The sequence below is a fragment of the Corapipo altera genome, unplaced genomic scaffold (genome assembly GCF_003945725.1).
Source record: "Corapipo altera isolate COAL_440 unplaced genomic scaffold, ASM394572v1 48b, whole genome shotgun sequence".
Taxonomy (NCBI): Eukaryota; Metazoa; Chordata; class Aves; order Passeriformes; family Pipridae; genus Corapipo; species Corapipo altera.
The window spans coordinates 4,276,147-4,294,493 of NW_020884884.1; the positions used below are offsets into that span (position 1 = coordinate 4,276,147).

The 18,347-nt window shown below is 43.2% G+C and overlaps 1 protein-coding gene across 5 annotated transcripts in view; it reads right to left on the reverse strand.

Moving 5' to 3' along the window:
• The window catches only part of PROX1 (prospero homeobox 1), a 49,184-nt gene extending 30,979 nt beyond the window's left edge, over positions 1–18,205 (reverse strand). For 2 of the 5 annotated variants that reach the window (XM_027641489.1, XM_027641487.1), the window contains exons 1-3: positions 18,087–18,205; positions 9,041–10,829; positions 2,330–2,437 (exon numbers count right to left, since the gene is read on the reverse strand). In XM_027641489.1, the coding sequence (XP_027497290.1) occupies positions 2,330–2,437; positions 9,041–10,762 (1,830 nt within the window). In that variant the 5' untranslated portion in view covers positions 10,763–10,829; positions 18,087–18,205. Of the gene's footprint in view, positions 1–2,329; positions 2,444–9,040; positions 10,830–16,833; positions 16,987–18,086 lie in introns of those variants that run through there. The other 3 variants (XM_027641486.1, XM_027641484.1, XM_027641485.1) reach the window with 2 other exon arrangements.
• Between the last annotated feature and the right edge of the window lie 142 nt (positions 18,206–18,347).

Genomic DNA, 18,347 nt, shown 5'->3' on the forward strand with positions numbered 1-18,347 from the left:
GAGTTTTGCCACAGCATTTTGGGGTTATTGCCTTCTTGAGGCAGTGGGAGGAAGGAAGAAAAGCACCAATTTTTAATTGGTGTAAATCAGTACAGCTTCCTTGGTTCTAGCACAGCTATAAGCATTTACTTCCCCCCGAGGGCCTGGCCCTGATATTCAAATCGTTCCCAAGCTTTATTCTCCTATTTAAATTTCTGAAATAAATCACTGCCTTAATACAGTTCCTTTTCATTTTTTAAGGGCAATTAGTAATGAAATTAAATACTATTGCTTTAAGTATTACATGTTACGCATACATCTTTATTAATATAGCCACGATCTTCAGAACCAAACATTTGGCCAGCACAGCACATGGAAATGTCTCATTAGGGTACCTATTTACATATGTGTTCTCAGCTCACGGATGAGAGCGTTCCAGTGGCAAGCAGCAGTCCCCGTCGGCACTGGTAGGGGACACCTGCTTAAACCACAAGGACGTTCTGGCTCCATTTAAGCAAAATTATGTCCGCTCGCTTCCGTAAGTAGGAGGGGTGAAGCTAATGGGACTGCACGTGGGCTAAAGGGGGAGCATCCTTTGGCTTGAGAAACTGCAAACACACGCTAAGCACTTTGAAACATTTAAAGGTATGGAAAAGCCCAATCAGTGTATCTGATGTACAGCTCTGGTTCTGTGGTGCTGCTGACCATGTGTGGCTGACACATGTCGCCAGGGAGGTGGCTGCATTCGCCTTTGGACGAATGACCCCATCCCACACTGCTGGTTTGTAAAGCCCTTCTGGGTTTCTCCTGGTGCTGTATAAATGTAAGGAGGCACAAAAAGCAAATTTCTGCATTTTACAGAACTTTATCAGAAGACAGTCACCACATGCATGGAAACACTCAAGTACGTATCTTCTTAAGAAGAGGAAATTAAGCAGAAATGCCAGGGAAAAAATATCTCCACTTTGGCATACCTGGATATGTGAACAGGTAGGGTGAAGGTGCAGGGTAGTCCCAGAGCAGGATCCTCCTGGGCAGCACTGCCAATGCTACATCTGCCTGTGGCAGTTCATTGGAGCAGTGTTGCCTGAAATGCTCCCTCCAATTTTTCCATTCCAGGTGGATCCACTCTGAGAGTAAACCCTCCACTTGGCCCGCTGCGCCATTTGCAGCTTTTTTTTGTGTGTGTTTAATGATTCTTGACCAGCCATTTAGCCTAGGAAGTGCTGTATTGCTTCCCCCCCCTTTTTATAAATGTTGTCACCATCCGCTCAGCACATGTCATTGAATAAGAGGAACCTCCAAGGACACGGCTGTGAGGGGTAGAAGCGTACTGAGATGCGCAAGCAACGTTAAATGAAAAAAAAATAAAAGGAAACATTGCCAAGAAACTTGACCAAAGAGAACTGATCAGCAGAAATTGGGCCAAGTTCACAACCTGTGGAATAATCTTCCACAAAGACTGAAAAAACCCATAACCCAAAAGTGATTAAAAGAAGGATTTCAGTAATTTGTTTGGGGTGGGGGGATATGTAACAAACTAATTTAAGCTAATGTAATGTTTATAAAGTTACTTAGATAATGACACCATGTATACCATTATAATCATTAAAACACAATCTATGTGTTTTTTAAAAAAACTTAGATGATTAACACAAAATCAAGTTGATGTGAAGGAACAATTACTTTTAGAAAAAAAATCAGGAGGTCCTAATATTCTGTAGAATGAGGGAGGATGCAGCTGTATGTCGACAGCTTTCATATCCTCATTTGAATAATGTGGCCTGAATCTGTCACTTTATTCATCCTCCTTATGCTCAGTGTACTCTGCATCAACAACAAATTAAGTTGTAAATAAGAGACAATCATCACTTTTGTTTTTAAGCAGCTTCTGCATGGAGAATTTCAATGTACTGTTTCTTTTTGACAGAAAGAAAGGGATTCTACACTCTGCTTATGTAAGCACAAATATGAGGAAACCAACCGAAAAGAAACAATAAGGGAGGACTTGAGAACTGCTCCAAAATGTTCTTGGAAGTACATTTCTACTACCACAGAAATTTCCTTTTCTAATAGGATATATAATGAAAACCGTTTAATTTGCTGTAATAATTATTCTTATTTTGCTCTAAAATTTTAGTGGGTTTTCTTTAATTTTTAATTTAGAAACATCCGCTTTCCTCATCCAGGCACAAGCAGGGTATACCTCAACTAGAAGAACAAGTGAATGAAGTCAGATGTAACCTTTATGCACCCAGAAATATTATTAATCTCTAATATGATAACACAGTACCATTTTGTGAGTAAATACCATCAGTAAGGAGAAAGCATGGGAAAGAGATTTTCTTACCTTTACGTCTGAGAAGTAAGTTTTCAGCATATTGGAACTTGGGTACCGGGTGTAAAAGAACATCAGCTTGGCCTTTTTCAAGTGATTCGGTGACAAGCCTTCCTGCATGTAGGATTGAATTAGTAAAGGAAAATTCTTTTCTTGAAAAAGATTTTTCAGAATGTACAGACCTATGAAAGTGCCCCCTTAAATACTCTACAGTTCCCCAGACTACAGGAGAAAATATTAACAGTTAAATTGCTGTGCTGTAGTTTTCTGCAAAATAGGTAAATGTGGGACAAGAGGCCACATAACTTAAACCCTGTATTTCCTATCAATTTAGGTGCTGGGTCTCAGGGATCTTGCAAGTTTACGGATTGTGTACCATATGTATGTTCACTTGTTGCTACGGAAACAAATGCAGGAAGCATGTGCCGCAGAAAACTTATCGGAAGCTTTTTTCTCTCTCTTCTTTGCCATGCCAGTTAAAGTTTCTTTTTCTCTCAGAGTTGTGCTACTTGCACACAATAAAGCCAATGCATGTCAGACAATCAGAGGCACTTCATGATTTCGAGCAGTTTTATACAGGCAGCACATTTCACCTGTTTCATTCGCATCAATAAATTTTAACATCTTGAGTAGCTCTCTCTAATCCTGCTGTTGCTTTGCTCCAGTGGCTGCCTTGCAAATCAAAGTGAAACCTGTGATAGGCAGAGCCCCTCGGCTGCTGAATGCCCCCACCACAAATTTGTCACCTCCTGATTTACACAGTTAACTCCTTGGAGAATGAAGCTGTATTTGGGGCTAACCAATCAATACATGTGGGCTAGCAAATCAATAAATGGCCACTTACCCTATAAGGCAGCCTATTTATCCTGGAAACATCATTACCTTTTAGATCTGTAAACAGAAGCAACTAAAAGAGTTCCCAAGGGAATGTGAAGCTAACCATAACAATCTCGGCTTGCTGATTTTTCTCCCCGCTTCTTGGCTCTCTTTTGTGAACTGTGTGCTAGGACAGCTCTGGTCACATCTGTGCCGCAGGCTGGCCCTGCCATTTCCTCAGCAAATTAATGGCTTTATAATTTATCAGAAATGAAGATGCACGTGGAGAAAATCAATGTGGTCCCCACAAGGTCAATTAAGGGTTCTTCCCAGAAGCTTCTCTAAGGACTATTTCTCCTAAACATAATTGTTGAAAAATTCACTCAGTTCACACCTTACAGTGGGGGGGAAGGTCAACCAAGTTGACAGATGCGCTGCAGCCAAGGTGCCTCTTTTGCCTTACAGCCGGGTGCACGTCAGCACAGAACATCTCACACTCCAAGCCTCGAGATGGGAAACCCAGACTAATTTTTATCAGCAGGCTACTGTTGATTAGCTAGGCTTTTTCAGCAGAATTCCCTTTTCTCTAATTCCTGAAATCTGCTGAAACCCTCTCCCTTCATTTCAGTTACAAGCTTCATTTTTAGATTAGAAAAATGTAACATTTAAAAAAAAAACCATTGACAATATTAGTTTAAAAACCTCTTATTATCTGGAAGTACATGGAAAACGGCTCAGCTGAACTTGCATTTTGTTTTAGATGCTTAATGATTACAAAGAAGATAATTTATGACTGACATACTTCTTGTGCCAAGAGAAGAGTTGAAAGAACCTCCAGTTACCTCCATTAGACTGATAGAGAAGTCTAAAAGAGCATTACACTCTGCAGTGCCATCTGTCAAAATACGTAAGTGAAATAATAGTAGCAAGCTGTCACCTATTGCTTAGTGATAAGAGTTTTAGACAAATCAAAACTTCTGTGCCAGAAATCCGTTTTGTTATGTGATCCTTTCAGGAAACTGGGGGTCCAAAAAGGAACTCCAATAGGAGAGAAAAAAAGTAATCCTGAGTCTCCTTAATTTGCAATTCCTCTGACGCTGACAACATGTTAATATCGGGTTTGGTGTATATTCTCTTTCAAAGTAAGCTCAAAGATGGACTTAAACTTCAAAAAAACCCTCTCGTATTTGCTGGATTTAAGCATATTAGACAGTTGTCTAAGCATTTGGATTCCTTCTGCATTTAGGATTTTTAAATATTTTCTGCTCTAATGCCAGAGGATATTGATATTGAATGAAACATGTATTAAAAGATGCTCTGAGACTCAAATTCCCAGAAATCCATTTTTTATTAAAATTATACTTGCTCTTAAGCACTTGGTAGCCTTAAAGCAATATCAAATATGCAACAAATCTGTATATCTTGATCCTAAGGTTAACGCTTTACTGTGATAAAAGATATGATCTGTAATAATATAGCAAAAAATCGTTAATGACAGACTTAAGAGCTAAGAATTAGATAACCCTTTGCTATTTCAGAAAAAAAACTGAACTGACCAATTGCTTAATTTCCTTTTTAAGTGCTTGGGCTGAAAAGCAACTGTTCTTCCAAGAAAGCACTAGCTGTTTCCAGGATACTTACACACGCACAATGACTCATGATGAAATAGATTCAGTAAACATACAGCTGTACCGAACACGAGCTAAGCCCCATTCAAGGCCAGGAAAGAAAACGAGCACAAATAAATATTAAGGAGGTAAAGGGAGGAGGGGTGCCGAATGGAACGCAAACAAGCTCTGTCCCAGCAGCTCGTGTGGCTTGCCTCAATTCTCTTAGCTATAGCTTTGTGAAGACAGATGACATTCAATTCTATGGGTAATGCAAAATAGACAATAACTGCTGAAACTTGAGCCAGCTGCCAGGTGTAAAAAAAAAAAAAAAAAAAAAAAAAAAAAAGGAAAGAAAAAAAAGGACAGAAAGAAAAGATGATAAATCCATAAATTAATGAAAGACATCTGCTCGGGAACATAAAAGATCAGAGGAACAGTGTACTGCAGCTGAACCTAAAGCGGTGTTCAAACAACCTGAGAGTCTCAGTGTTGTGCATTTACACAGCACAATGTTGCCTCACCTATCGCAGCAGCAGCAGAAAAATGGCTAAACCCTAAGAAATAGGAAGTGGAAGACTGGGAACAAAACATATGGGGACAAAATCTATACAAGCTGATGCGTGTTTTAACTGGAGAAGCACAGGGGTGGCACTGCACAGCATTTGATTCATTTGCACTTCAATCCTCCCAGGTAATGTTCCTCTTTTGTAAAAATATTTTTCAGTGGAGATGATCTTTCGCTTCTGTTACTCTCAGCCTGAGCCCCCGCAAATGCTCTAACAGGTTTTTCTAGCCCACGCGTGTATTGAGCTGAAGGGAAAAGGGGTAAGAATAGGCTGTATCAGGTAAAAAAATCTGCACTAGCAAAGCCAAGCTGCTCCTTAAGTTACACCTCAGGTACTTTTAATCATCGAAGCTCCAAATAGCTGCATCGCCGAGCATCTTCAAGACTCTCTGAAGAACAGACTGGCTGGGAAACCATTTGTTCATCACACAGGTTTTATCAACAGCACAGAGTTATCCAGTTTGCTGTACAATCACTCCTTTTTTAAAAAAAGTTTAATTAGTTTAATTCTAGTCAGATGTAATAACTCCTCATTTCAAAACGTTGTAATTCACTGATTACAGCTTTGACATATTGGGACTGTGAAACTTACTCCAGTTGGATTGGAATTCTGCTTAAAAATAAATAAAATTGTAGAAAGTTGCACTAATGTTTCAAAGCCCTCCTGCCAGGGAGAGCATGCTAAAGTTCTTCACCTTTACAGATGTCTTAACAGCACACAAACTACTGTTGTGCTTCAATTTAGATCTATGCAAATGTTTTGGGACTGAACAAGGCTATTTTTCTTGAGATGCAAAGAGGATGCATGACAAAGGAAGACCATACAGAAAAACAATTCGCTGTCTGTTTCTTTTGGAATTTGAATAAAACTTAATATTTGATTAAACAGATTAGTTTGCAAAGATACAGACTGCATTCATGACCAAGATGGGAATTCAGGCTGCAGGTGCATCTTATCTTGTTTAGCAACATACACAAACATTAACCATTTTCTTCTGCAATTCAGCAAAGAACGATCAGATACATTTTACAGGCACTATTATAAAAAAAAAAAAAAAAAAAAAGAATAAATCCCAAGAAAACAAAAACCAGGCTAGTTCAGTGTTTAACTTACTACTAAAACCTGAACTTGGCTCTATCTGCTAGTCTTCTGTTCTCATCCTGGCTGCATTGTCCAGGAAAACAGATGTTGCTTTCTGCGGGGAAGAAAGATCTGCTTCTTTCAAGAAATTTGTTGCCTATATGTGCACATTTAACCATGTAAAACAAAAGCGACCACAAACCAACCAACCTCCACACCATGCCTTTCCCTAGAAACTGTAAGCTACCTGGACAAATGAGTTGCTGCTAGGAAAAAACATCCATCCCCACAGCAGAGCAGACTACGGTGCACGTGTAGAGACGTTATTTAATAAATCTGTTTGTCCCAACAGGTCTGTATCTAAACCCAGAACAAAATGCACCCTGAAACAGCGTCTAGGTGGGAAAGTCAGTGTGTTTTCCCAATGGCAGGGAAAGAAGCAGGGTAATAAAAGAGAAAGGTTATCACTGTAGCACTGAGCATTTCCCCTGGTTATATCTTGAAGCAGCAGGGGACTCTTGCACCCCTGTTTCAGCCGAAGCAGCAAGATCCATTAGCAAGTAACAGCGAGAAGGAGTAGAAGAAAGGGGGAGAGATGGCAAGAGTGGGGGAGACATGCTCCACGGGTGGCAAGGATCAAGTGCAGCCCTGGAACTACTCCTAGTTCACACACTTGGCATGTTTCATGACTCCTCACTCCTCTCCCAAGATGGGAGAACTACTTTTATACAAAAACAATTTGTATGCCACTGTCCTGTTTAGTAGAAATTAAGTGCCCTGGCCTGAGTCTTGCCCTCAGCTGCCACTCCTGTTGACCTCAGGACTGCTTTCCAAGCACTGAAGCTTGCATTTCAATATACAGATTTTGAGTTTGGAACAGCAAAAGTAATTGCCACTAGCTCTGAGTGATGCTGGAGTTAGACAGACTCCTCTATTTTGCTGTAAAATGTAAATGGTGAGGAGAAGATTTCCTTGCTACCAATGCTCAACAAGATCCTCTTTTGGTAAAGAGGTGCCTCAAACACCACGTCCACTACCAGATGGCTCTCGAAAACACCAACACCTTAGAAAGGTGCTTTCAACTATAGAACACTTTTCCCCATAGAAATGGGCCTACTCACACAGGTCAGACAGCAGTAATCTGGACTCAGACTTGACCTAAGTTACATCAAAGACTGGTGGTAACAGGCTTTGGACCTGCAGCGCCTGCCTTGTCCCAGTGGTGTCCACTACCATGGGAGGGATGGAAAGTCCAGGTAACCAGCAGGTCTAGAGCCCTGACAGGACCTTCCTGAGGATTTAACACGTCTACAGAAAATGTGGTTAAAATAAGCTAAAACCACCAGAGTTATTAATCACCTAGAAGATAACCAGTGAAGAAGCACAGCCTCAGGCAGCTGCCTTCACATGATACCCCTCAAAAGGGGACAAGTTCCTCAGCATTGCTACCATTACTCAGGTAGGGGCACAGGTATTCAATTGCAATTACTTTCATCATCTTGGGAATGAAATTAGATGCATCTGAGGCTCTGCATTTGTGCTGTTGCCTTCTGCTGGGGTCTTAGAGCTGAAAAAGTTATCAATCTACCCTTCATGCAAAATCCTCAACTTTAACATTGGGCACACATGGTATTTTATTCGCTTTCAATACATCTGTACTTTGATAAAAAACCTTTTGACCAAAAAGAACATTTAGGGGAAAAGACTGAAAGCCTGGGAGGTGTTAGAGCTAAAAGAAAAAAAAACAAACAAACAAAAAAAACCCCAAAAATCTAGTACTAGTTTCCAGGAAAAAAAACTAAAAGATTATTACTATGTCTGGATATGCCTAAATAAAGGCAGAGATGGATTTTTCGCCCTAACTAAAGCCTGCTATTGAGCTAAAAAGAGAGATTTTATTATCATCTTTTTTTTTTTTTTTAAGGAAGGGAAGTGTCCTGTAAATTTAATACAGCTGAAGTTTTATATTTAATTGTTCTCTCTAGCTTTCCAAAATAATTTGCTTTGTGTATCTTAGGACAAAAGATTTCTGTGTATGGCTGAACAGAGGTTAATCATGCATAGCAGGCAGCTGCACACGGGCTGAGTAACAGACCTCTGGGTGGGGGAAAGAACTTGATGCAGCCTGAATATATCAGTACCTGTGTCTTTTGTGCTTCATTTCCCTTATGCACTTCAGAGCTGAAGTCTCAGCAACAACCGGACTGTGGCTCTCTGAGAGCCCCAGCCATGACACCATTAACACGGGTCATGTGTTGGCCTGGCACAGGAGGCAAAAGAGGCAGCCCTAGCTGGAATGGTTTTTGGACGAGGGCGATGCCCCCTTTATCACCTCCCTGCCTGGGGAAGGATCTGCCAGCCCAGGGAAACCCACTGGCACCCAGGCTGTGGGCTTGGCTGTCTTCCTGACCCCACAGGACGGACTAAAAGGCTGGGGGAGGGCCAGTGGCTTTTTTACATGAACACCATTGCTGAAAGAGTGCTGTCAGTCAATACCACACATTTTATTTGGCCTCACCAAGCCCCCTGCTTGCACCCCGTAAGCACCCCACTCCCGCAGCACCCAGGGAAAGCCCTGTGGCACCGGCACGGCCCCTCATCCTCTCCCACCAGCCACCACCAGGTTATCGCTCATCTTTTGAAAAGGATATTGCACTTCCCGAGTAGGGCGAGATTTCGGACATGTCTTGCAGGTCACCACACTCGGACTTTATGAGGGATAAGGAGAGGCCCTCAGCAGCACTGGGGGGGTGGGCCGGCGAGCAGGGGTGGTGGTTCATGTGGTGCGATGACATCTTGGTCCTCAGGCTGGTAGTCTCCCGGGTCAGGTCAAGGGATTCAGGGGAGGCGCGCTCTTTCCCCGGGAAGGAGGCCGATGGGGCACCCAGGGGACTCTGGAAAGGGTAGGCCATGAGGGGTAGCGGGAAGGGGTGGCGGAAGGAGGAGGTGGAGAAGCCAGCAGTGGCTGAGAGTGGGGACTGGTGCAGGGAGGCGTGGTGGCCACCAGCCGGTGGGGCCGAGGCGGATTGGTCAGAGGAGTTTTTGCGGACGACAAGGGGCAGTGCCTCGGTCTGGTCGGTGGCGCCAGGCATGGGGACACTGCCGAAGGTATCAAGGGGGTTGGGAATGATGACATCCCCAAAGCACTGCAGGCGCTGGTTGGCCGTATGAAAGTTGTGGTTCTCCCCATTGACAGCAAACCTTGCCTGTGGGATCTGGAGAGGTGGGAAGACCTGAGGAAGCTGGCGGGAGGGTTTGGATGAGAAAACTTTGACCACTGTGTCCACAACTTGAGACATGGCAGTGTTCAGCTCCTGCTTCAATGTCTCGGCCAAGTGTTTGCCTTCAGGGTGGAAGGCATTTGGCCCTTGCTCCTTCTCCTTAGGACCTTCTCTTTTCGGCTTGTTCTCCGCTACCTCTTGCTCACGGATGAGGGCCCGCGCCCGGTCAATGAACTGCCCTGGGTCCAGCTCACACATCTCATTGTCCGACCTGCTGACAGAGTCGCCGGCCCTCGCATCCATGGTTTCAGAGCGCATGCTGTCTTCAGACAGGTTGCCATCTTCATCATTTTCGGAGTCAGTGCTGTCGTAGATCTGGTAGAACTTCTCCTGCAGCTGGCGCAGCTGCTTCTGCATGTCCTCCAGCTGCTGTTTCAGCTGTCTGCGCTCCTCTCGCTTCTGCTCTTTCCTTGCTGAAACCAGCTGCTGGAAACTCTGCTGCTGCTGTTGTGGCAGCTTTTGCTTGCGTTTGTTTTCTCTGTAACTTTCTCGAGGACTGACGGACTGCGGAGCTATTTCTCTTTCATTTTCATTGCCCCTTAATGCCACGCTGGGGGAATGGCTCATACCCCGAATTATATTCTCAACCCGGGCGCGTTTAGCTCTCAGGTGCTCGTCGCATAACCGATCCACATCAAACTGGCTCATAGTTGGCCTGCCAAAAGGGGAAAGACACTCTTGGGGGCTGTCTCTTGAAGAGTTGCTGCATACATCCTCCTGATGTACTTCTGAGCCTGTACTAGAGAGACCGCTGGCTTGGAAACTGGGCTCCGTGCCACCATTTTTGTTCATGTTATTTTTCAACAGCTGGGAAATTATGGTTGCTCCTGGAAAAGGCATCATGGCATCTTCATATGAGTTCGCCCTCTTCAGCAGCTTGCGGAGTACATTTGACTTTTCCCCATCTGCATGCTGCACCACTGAATACTCGACATCCTGCTCTGAACCTTGGGGATTCATGGCACTAAAAAACGTTGCTCTTGCCTTTGCAAAAAATGCAGATGCTGTCCCTACCGTCCTTTTCACTCCAATGTCAACTCTTCTTCTCTTGGTTTGCCTGCTTAAGAGGGCTGTGCTGTCATGGTCAGGCATCACTGGACTGTTATTGTGCCATCTTCAAAAGCTTGTCAGCTGGGCTCAGCTCAAGAATCCTGGGACCCTGGCCAACAGAACAAAAGGACTGATGAATCATTTTCTTTAAATTTCTCCAAATTTCCTGACCTCAATCCTGAATAAAATGCAAAATGCATAGGCTCTGGGATTTATGGCACATTACAATTATTGCAATTTATTATGCACTCTGCTTGAAATGAAACATTTTTAAATATTTCTGCTCCACTGGTTTAAGATGGATTAAGATTTAAAAAAGCAAAAACTGCTTAAGCACCAGTAATATGATTCTCTTGCACAAATGCCTAAAATGATACTGTTTATCTTCAGAAGAAAGAGTAGATTAGAAGAACACAGCCTCTGACAACCAATTGATTAAATTTAGGGCATTGAGATACATGTTACAAAAGAAGATGAAAGTATTCCTTATTTAAGATTTATTGTTAAAACAAGAAATTGTATAAAATTTGGATTAAAAAATTCAATTGCAATGTAAAAATGCAATATTAGTTTTTATTTTTAAAGAGAGATAAAACTGATAAATTGTTTTAACATTTAAAGGTTAAAACAACAACTTTCATACAATTGTAGGTAAGGTGGTATATGTGTATGTGAAAGGCAAAGAAATCATAGACGCATTCAGGCTTACAGTGGGGGGAAAACCTCTCTTAAATCATTAGGAAAACATTTATTCAGTAAAACCAAAATGCATTAAAATATGATATGGTCAGGATTATAGTATTTATAGAGATGTGATAGAGTAAAGGCCAAAATGTATTTTGTTGACATAGCCTCATATGTACCAGTGACTAGCCACGACAGTGTTTTGAATTCCCCATCCATTCCTTCCCTTTTTGCAACTCTCCAAGCAAACTCCGCTATGAAAGGCTGGATATTCTGTATTTCATACACTAAAATACATGATGTCAAATTTTTTGCATAGCAGAAACAATGCATGTTCAGTGTCACATCTCTCTGCTTTAGAAAAATCTCCAAGAACTATATCTGAAATGCCCAGTGAAGCCCTTCTTACATGTAGCATTTTGAATACACAGAATCTTATTTCCTGTGACATGCAGAAAAGATGAGAAAAAATACGGGAAGATGAAAGAAATAACATCAATCAGCTGCGTGAGAAAGGAAGATACCTTCTCTTTATATGAACTCTCATTGTTTCCCAGGAACACAACATAAAAAGATAACACACTTCCTTGCATTTTGTAAAAGGCTCTTGACATAATTTGTGACTTATTAACTAGTGATGCTAAACTCACATCGCACATAAAGCATTAGACACTTTTTCCTGTTTCTTACAATTTAACAGTGACGAAAATTAAAATATTTTTCATGCAACGCTTATCTAATATTAAACTTTACATTTGCTTAACAGAGCACAGTCTTCACAATAACAGGGTATATTGCCAAAGGCAGCATGCAGACTTTTTGGAATTGCTCCCATCTCTTTCGGTTCACCTGTAAAAACATCTACGTGCTCCCTAGGACTGCATCTGTGGCTAGTTTTAAAGAATGACTATCCATGCAAATAGGCATAATTTCAGCATGAAATAATCTGTAAAATCAAGACAGTAGTCAATGCTTAGTTTGCAACCAGGACAAAAAAAAAAAAAAAGCTTTAAATACTTAGAAACATTACATTTATTCTGCAGCCTTTGCCCATGTATTCTGGATGTACTAAAAGAATTTTCAGAGATTTGGTGTCAGAGACAGTTATGCAAGGGACATACTGTTTGTTTACATTACTGTTCCTTGCATATAGGAGAGCAAAAAAACGATAAAAAATATATTAAAAACCAAAAATGTAATGAATTCAAATGGGGAATCCAGAGCCTTACACTGTTATCCAGTCACTGTCTTCAGAGATCTTTCCTTATCAAGAAGTACATTAAGTAAGTTAAGTTTGGCTACCTCACGATAATGATAAAATAACAAGGACTTCTGTTGCAGGGGCCCAATTCTGCCACCTGCACACCAGGGAGCATCCCACCCTGCAAGCAACTCCCCTGGAGTCCAGGGGGACAAAACTCCTGTTATGTGCAAGGGGTAGGGTCAGGCCCTGCTTGGTAGCATGTGCTGTAAAAGACTGCCTCCTGCTTTCTCTCAATTGATGCAAATGCAGTTTTTCAAGGGGCAGAATCAGGCTCTTACAATTAGAACTTTATCTAAGAAAAAATAAAATGAGGGGAGCTGGGATTTCAGAAGGGTTGTTTTTCTAAAGAACTGGTCAAGTCCTCGGAGGGTGGAAAGGGATGACCATCACCAGGGTTTTTATGCAGGCGACAATGGCACAGAATAAACCAGGGTCAAGGTTGACCTTTCAGTCTAATGGTGTTCATTTGAAAGTGGTCTAAACTAATTGAAAGATAACCAAAAGAGCTCCTGCTTACTGCACATAAGATATTCTAAAGTCATCCACCACACAGATACTACTTGCCAATATGAAAAAAAAACAAACCAGAAACAAAACCCACCAACACCGAAAACCTTCACGCTTTTCCTTCCTTTTCTGTAGTCAAGCTATGCTTGATTGAGAGCCAGGAATACATTCCCAGACTTACACCAAAAACCTCATGACAGGTTTCAAGTTTTGCACGTTTCCCAGAAAATTCGAGGTGCCTGACCACTGTTTCCCTCTCTCTTGCCCAATCCCAATCAAGGACACACATGGGGAGGGCTTGCTGTACCCTTGAGTCAGCAGCTCAGGAAACAGGCTGTCCTGAACCAGGTTGGAAGGTCATTGCCATGCATCCTTCCTCCCCAGTGTCCATTTCCCTCTCCCCAAGCCCCTGTACCAGCCACTGCTCATCAGCCCATTCCTGCCACTGCAAACATGCGGCAGGAGGTGTTCCAGAGCAATGTCCTCTCCTTCCCTCGATGGAAGCTGAAAGCATCAGAGTTATCGTACACTTAACCTGGGTATTAAGCAACATCTCCCATTTGCCCTGGTGTTATCCTGAGCCTACAGACTGCCAGCTTTAAGGCTTACGTGCCTTTCAGCTTAAATATGAGAAATAGTTCTACTTCAGCCCAACAAAACAGAATGGGTATTGAACGGTCAGTTAATATTTCAGTCTCGGAGGACCAAAACCAATTCGCACTCAAGGGAAGTGGAATGGCATGTACAGCGGGATGCAAAATCCCAGCCACGACAGGCAGACTTCAAGACTGATTAGATTAGAACTGAATAAATAAGGAACTCTTGGGAAGGGGGGGAAATAATTAGGAAGTGTGTGTCCTTTATGTAGTAGCAGTACTTTGGCTGCACGTTGTCTCAAAACTATATTTCATACATCTAATGTCTGTGTGCAGCTATCCAGAAAAATATGTTAGTAAGATAGCTTAGGTTGTCAAGATCTGTGTAGAAATATTCAGAAGCGCCACACATTTCTTTCTGAGTTACATAGTTTTAAATTTTTGAAGGTTAAATTTGGTTTATACATCACTTTTGATTCTCCTTGCATGCCAAGTGTAGTTTATGTTAAATTTACGGGACACATCTCAAACATCAACTCGCACGGTGTGGCTTTCTCAGAAACTGAACATTTTCCATGCCCATGTAATTAAAAATCATACCAAGGGCCTCAGCACTTTCTACGTCCATCCATAAACATAGCAATAGTATTTTATTTACAAATTTAAGAAGATATGATTACAATGTAGCTATGAATAACCTCTTAACAGCACAGCAGCTACAGACATGGGTTTATTTCAGATCCATTTGATATGCATTGACATTTTAAATGGAAACAGATTAATTTCTAGGTCTCCAAGAGTTACTCTTACCAAATCTTTGGCTAGAACAGTCCTTAAAAAGGAGTATGATGTCAGGTATTTAACCGCACTCACTACAAATAAATCAATTTCTGTAATCAATTTTGTTAACTCATCTTGATCTACAAAGACGATGATCATTTTCTCCTAGATTAATTCATACACCTATGAGATGCAAAGGAGATGTAAATTCAAATTCACCCTTGTCAGCCACTTTGAAGATCCCTACCCTAACCTAAACAGCCATTAAATACACAGCAGCAAAGTGCTAAACTTGACGGATATGCATGGACAAATTCAAGGAGATATCAGTTTCTAGAGCTGAAACCGTTCCTATCTTTTCACAAGCTGACTACTCTGTTTGGTCCAGCATCTGCCTGCTTCGTGTCAGCCCATTATCGAATACCACACAAGAAATTCAACATGCTTCTGCTAATAGAAATATTTACATCTTTAACGCGGTACATGGGGTATGGCTTTGCCAGAATCAGCCAAGAAGCGCAGGATGAAAATTACTCCAGTCGACAGCATTTCATGCATAAAACCACAGCTAAAATTTGAAGAACAGATGACATCTATTCACCATAGATCTGTTCAGTGCTAAAATCACGTCAGCCACTAATAAGAAAGTACTACCTTTTTGTACAGCGCAGACACAAGTTTTCTTGGGGAAATGGTTATCTAACTCCCTTAGCTGAGATGTCTAATCAAAGAATCTGAAACAAGGCAGCAACGATGAGCAACTATTTGTGCAGTAGTAGCTACTTTATTAGGATTTCTCCACAAGAAGAGGAAGCAGCAAAAATTAGAGCTTGATTTACTTCAAAATTATGCTGCCTGCTCTTTAGCCTTAAAGAAGAAAGCAACCCTTGTCTTACGAACTTGGTGATACTGAGGGCCCAATCCAACAAGGTATTCAGTAATTCCTGTGAATTCGAAACATTGCAATTCCCATCAACTACAGAGCTCACTAACAGGAGGGATTCGGTATCTCACTAGTTCAGGCCTTTATTTTGGGGAGATACAGGGCCCTCCATCATGCAGCCGTGATCGGCACTGCTTGACAAAACAGATTTTTTGAATGAGAAAAAGAAATCAAGCTGCTCAAACTAGAAAACTGAAAACATTTTCCTCCTCTCAAGCCAGTTTGGTCCTTGTTATTTCACTGATCGTGAAGAAAATAACCCACATGGCCTCTGTGTAGAGATAATACTGAAACATTCTCAAGATTCCTACTACAAATTCAGCTCAAGTTTTTCAAGATATTATTTTTTCCATGCTACACAATGTCGTTAAATCACAGATCTTGAGTTACTTAATTTAGCAGTTAGGCTGCACTTTGAGTCAGAATAAATCATTATTTAGAAACTACAAATTGCAGGATTTACAATTCTGCCCTGAATCAAATTAAACTTTTCAATTTCAAAATGTGTCCATTCTTATGAATACCTTAATTTATCAACTGAACATAAAATAGATGAATTATATAAACTGAGAGGCCTCAGAGTTCAACTGACAGAGAAGTTAACAGTATATACGTCAGTGCCATTCAGCGAATGCAAGATACTTTACAAAAATAGGGAGTTGCTAGTGAAAAGTATATACATTGTACGTTTTATCACAGTTTAACTCCTGAAATGTTGATACTCTGTCTACCCTTGAGTATTAATAAACATTTCACAGTATGTGATATTGCTGCTAAAGGTAAGCTCTGGACAAAAAGCAGATAAAATAAATGCTAAATGAGCTGCAGCGATCGTAAACTTTATGTGATTGATGGCAACTCACGGAAAAACTGCAAGAAGAAGACATAAAGGATATGTGCCACATGCAAATCTACGGGTAAGGAAACTGCCTCTGTATAATTCATCCTGCATACTGCCAAACCTCTACAGGCAATGGAAGTGACAAATAATCTGAGCTTTTACACCTCGCGGTGATACAGACGTGTTTTTGTACCCTGTATTCAACAACACAGGACCTTCTGCCACCGAGCAATGGCCCCGGATGCGTGGATGCCTTCCACGTGCTCCCCACCCGTCCCCAGACCCGGATGAGGGGTTTGGGGTGACACTGGCCATGCAGCCAGAAACGCCATAGGGTTTGCTGAGCACTCGGGACCTGTGGGAAACTAACGGGTTTCCAAAGCTCGTGCTGGCAACTTTTACCCGACATTCAAGGGCACCTCTAGTCTGGAGCCGTGTCTGCCAGCCCTGACTGACATCCCCTACTTTGTCAAAGGCATTAAGTTAATACCCCCGTACCTGCCCTTCCGCGGACGGGGCACAAACACGCGGACGCGACGGTGGCCCCTCCGGGAGCTCCATCCCACCTCGGCCGCGCCTCTCGCGTCCGCCTGCGGACACTGATTCCCGACCCGCTTCCCGCGGCTGACCCCGTCACCCAGACTTTCTCCGGCACAGGGAGGAGGCGGCGGCCAGGACCCCCCGCGTCCCGCTCCGCAGCCGCCCCGCTCGGCGCGCACCTGCCCCGCCGCCCCTGCGGGCAGCGCCACGCACCTGCCCGCGCCCCCCGCACCCCCGCCCCGGCCCTGCGGCCCTGCCCTGCCCCGCCAGACGCCGCGCAGCGACCGCGGGGGGTACGCCCAACTTTCTCCCTCTCTGCAAAGAGATGAGGGCCCCGGGGCGGCCCCGCTCCGCCCCCGCGGAGCGCCCGGTGCCGGGGAGTCGTGCCCCGGTCGCCCGTCGGGCCGCCCGCTCCTGTCGGGCCCCGCGTTCTCAGCGCCCCCCCATCCCGAGCCGCGCGCCCCCAGCGCAGCCCTGCGCGCCCCCTCCGCGCAGGCCCCACGCCCCCCAGCACCGCTCCCTCCTGCGCTTTAACTCCGTGCAAACACATGGCAAAGTGCGCCGGGTCACTCAGCCGCTAAACAGAAAATCGAAAAAGCCAAGAAAGATCTCCATCAACGGCTAAGAAAGAATTAAATCCCCCCCGGAGGAAAAAAATCAACAAACAACAACCAAACAAACAGAAAGTACCAATAATCCTAATCTTTTCCCAGATCAAGGCTCTTATCCCGCGACTTGCATTTGATCTCTTCTCATGTGCTCGCTACCTACCACTCAAATCCCATTTTCTATACATTTCCACGATTCGCAACTCGTCCCACTCTTGGAAATGAAAAAGTAATGGCAAGGCTAAGAAGAGTAAGGATAAAAAGTCCCTGTCCTTCCCGGCTTGGGTTAAAAAGGAGAAGTAGCGACATGCAAATGACAGGCAAATTGGAAGAGACAAAAAGCAAGGCAGCTATAATAAACAGGACAAAGAGGAGGCTCGGAGGAGCGGAGCAGGAGTTTAAAGCGGGGATGGGGAACTTCGGCGGGGACGGGAGGAGGAGGAAGCTCGGAACAACAAAAAGCCAAATACTCGCTGCGTTTTCCGTCCCCGCAAAACTGCCCTCCAACCCACGGAATAAAATAAAGCGCGGTCCACAAAAGGTGGCAGCGAGAGAGCGAAGGAGAAGGGGGGAGGATCACCTAACAACGAGCAGGTCACTTACTCTTCAGCCCTGGGCAGGCTACGGTGAGCGCTCCATCGGGCTCCTTACCGCTCACAAATCCTTACCGCTTTATCTACCGGGGAATTAAAACTACTCAGCTAATAAAGTCACTGCAAATTTGCCCCCTGGAAAAAGAAGCACAGGTTTGATAACGGTGATCAGTATTTTGCTGGGGATTTCATCACCCCCACACCCTCCCCCCATTCCCCCGGACCATTTAGAGCAGCCCAAGCAAGTGCGAATTAAAAAAAAAAAAAAAAA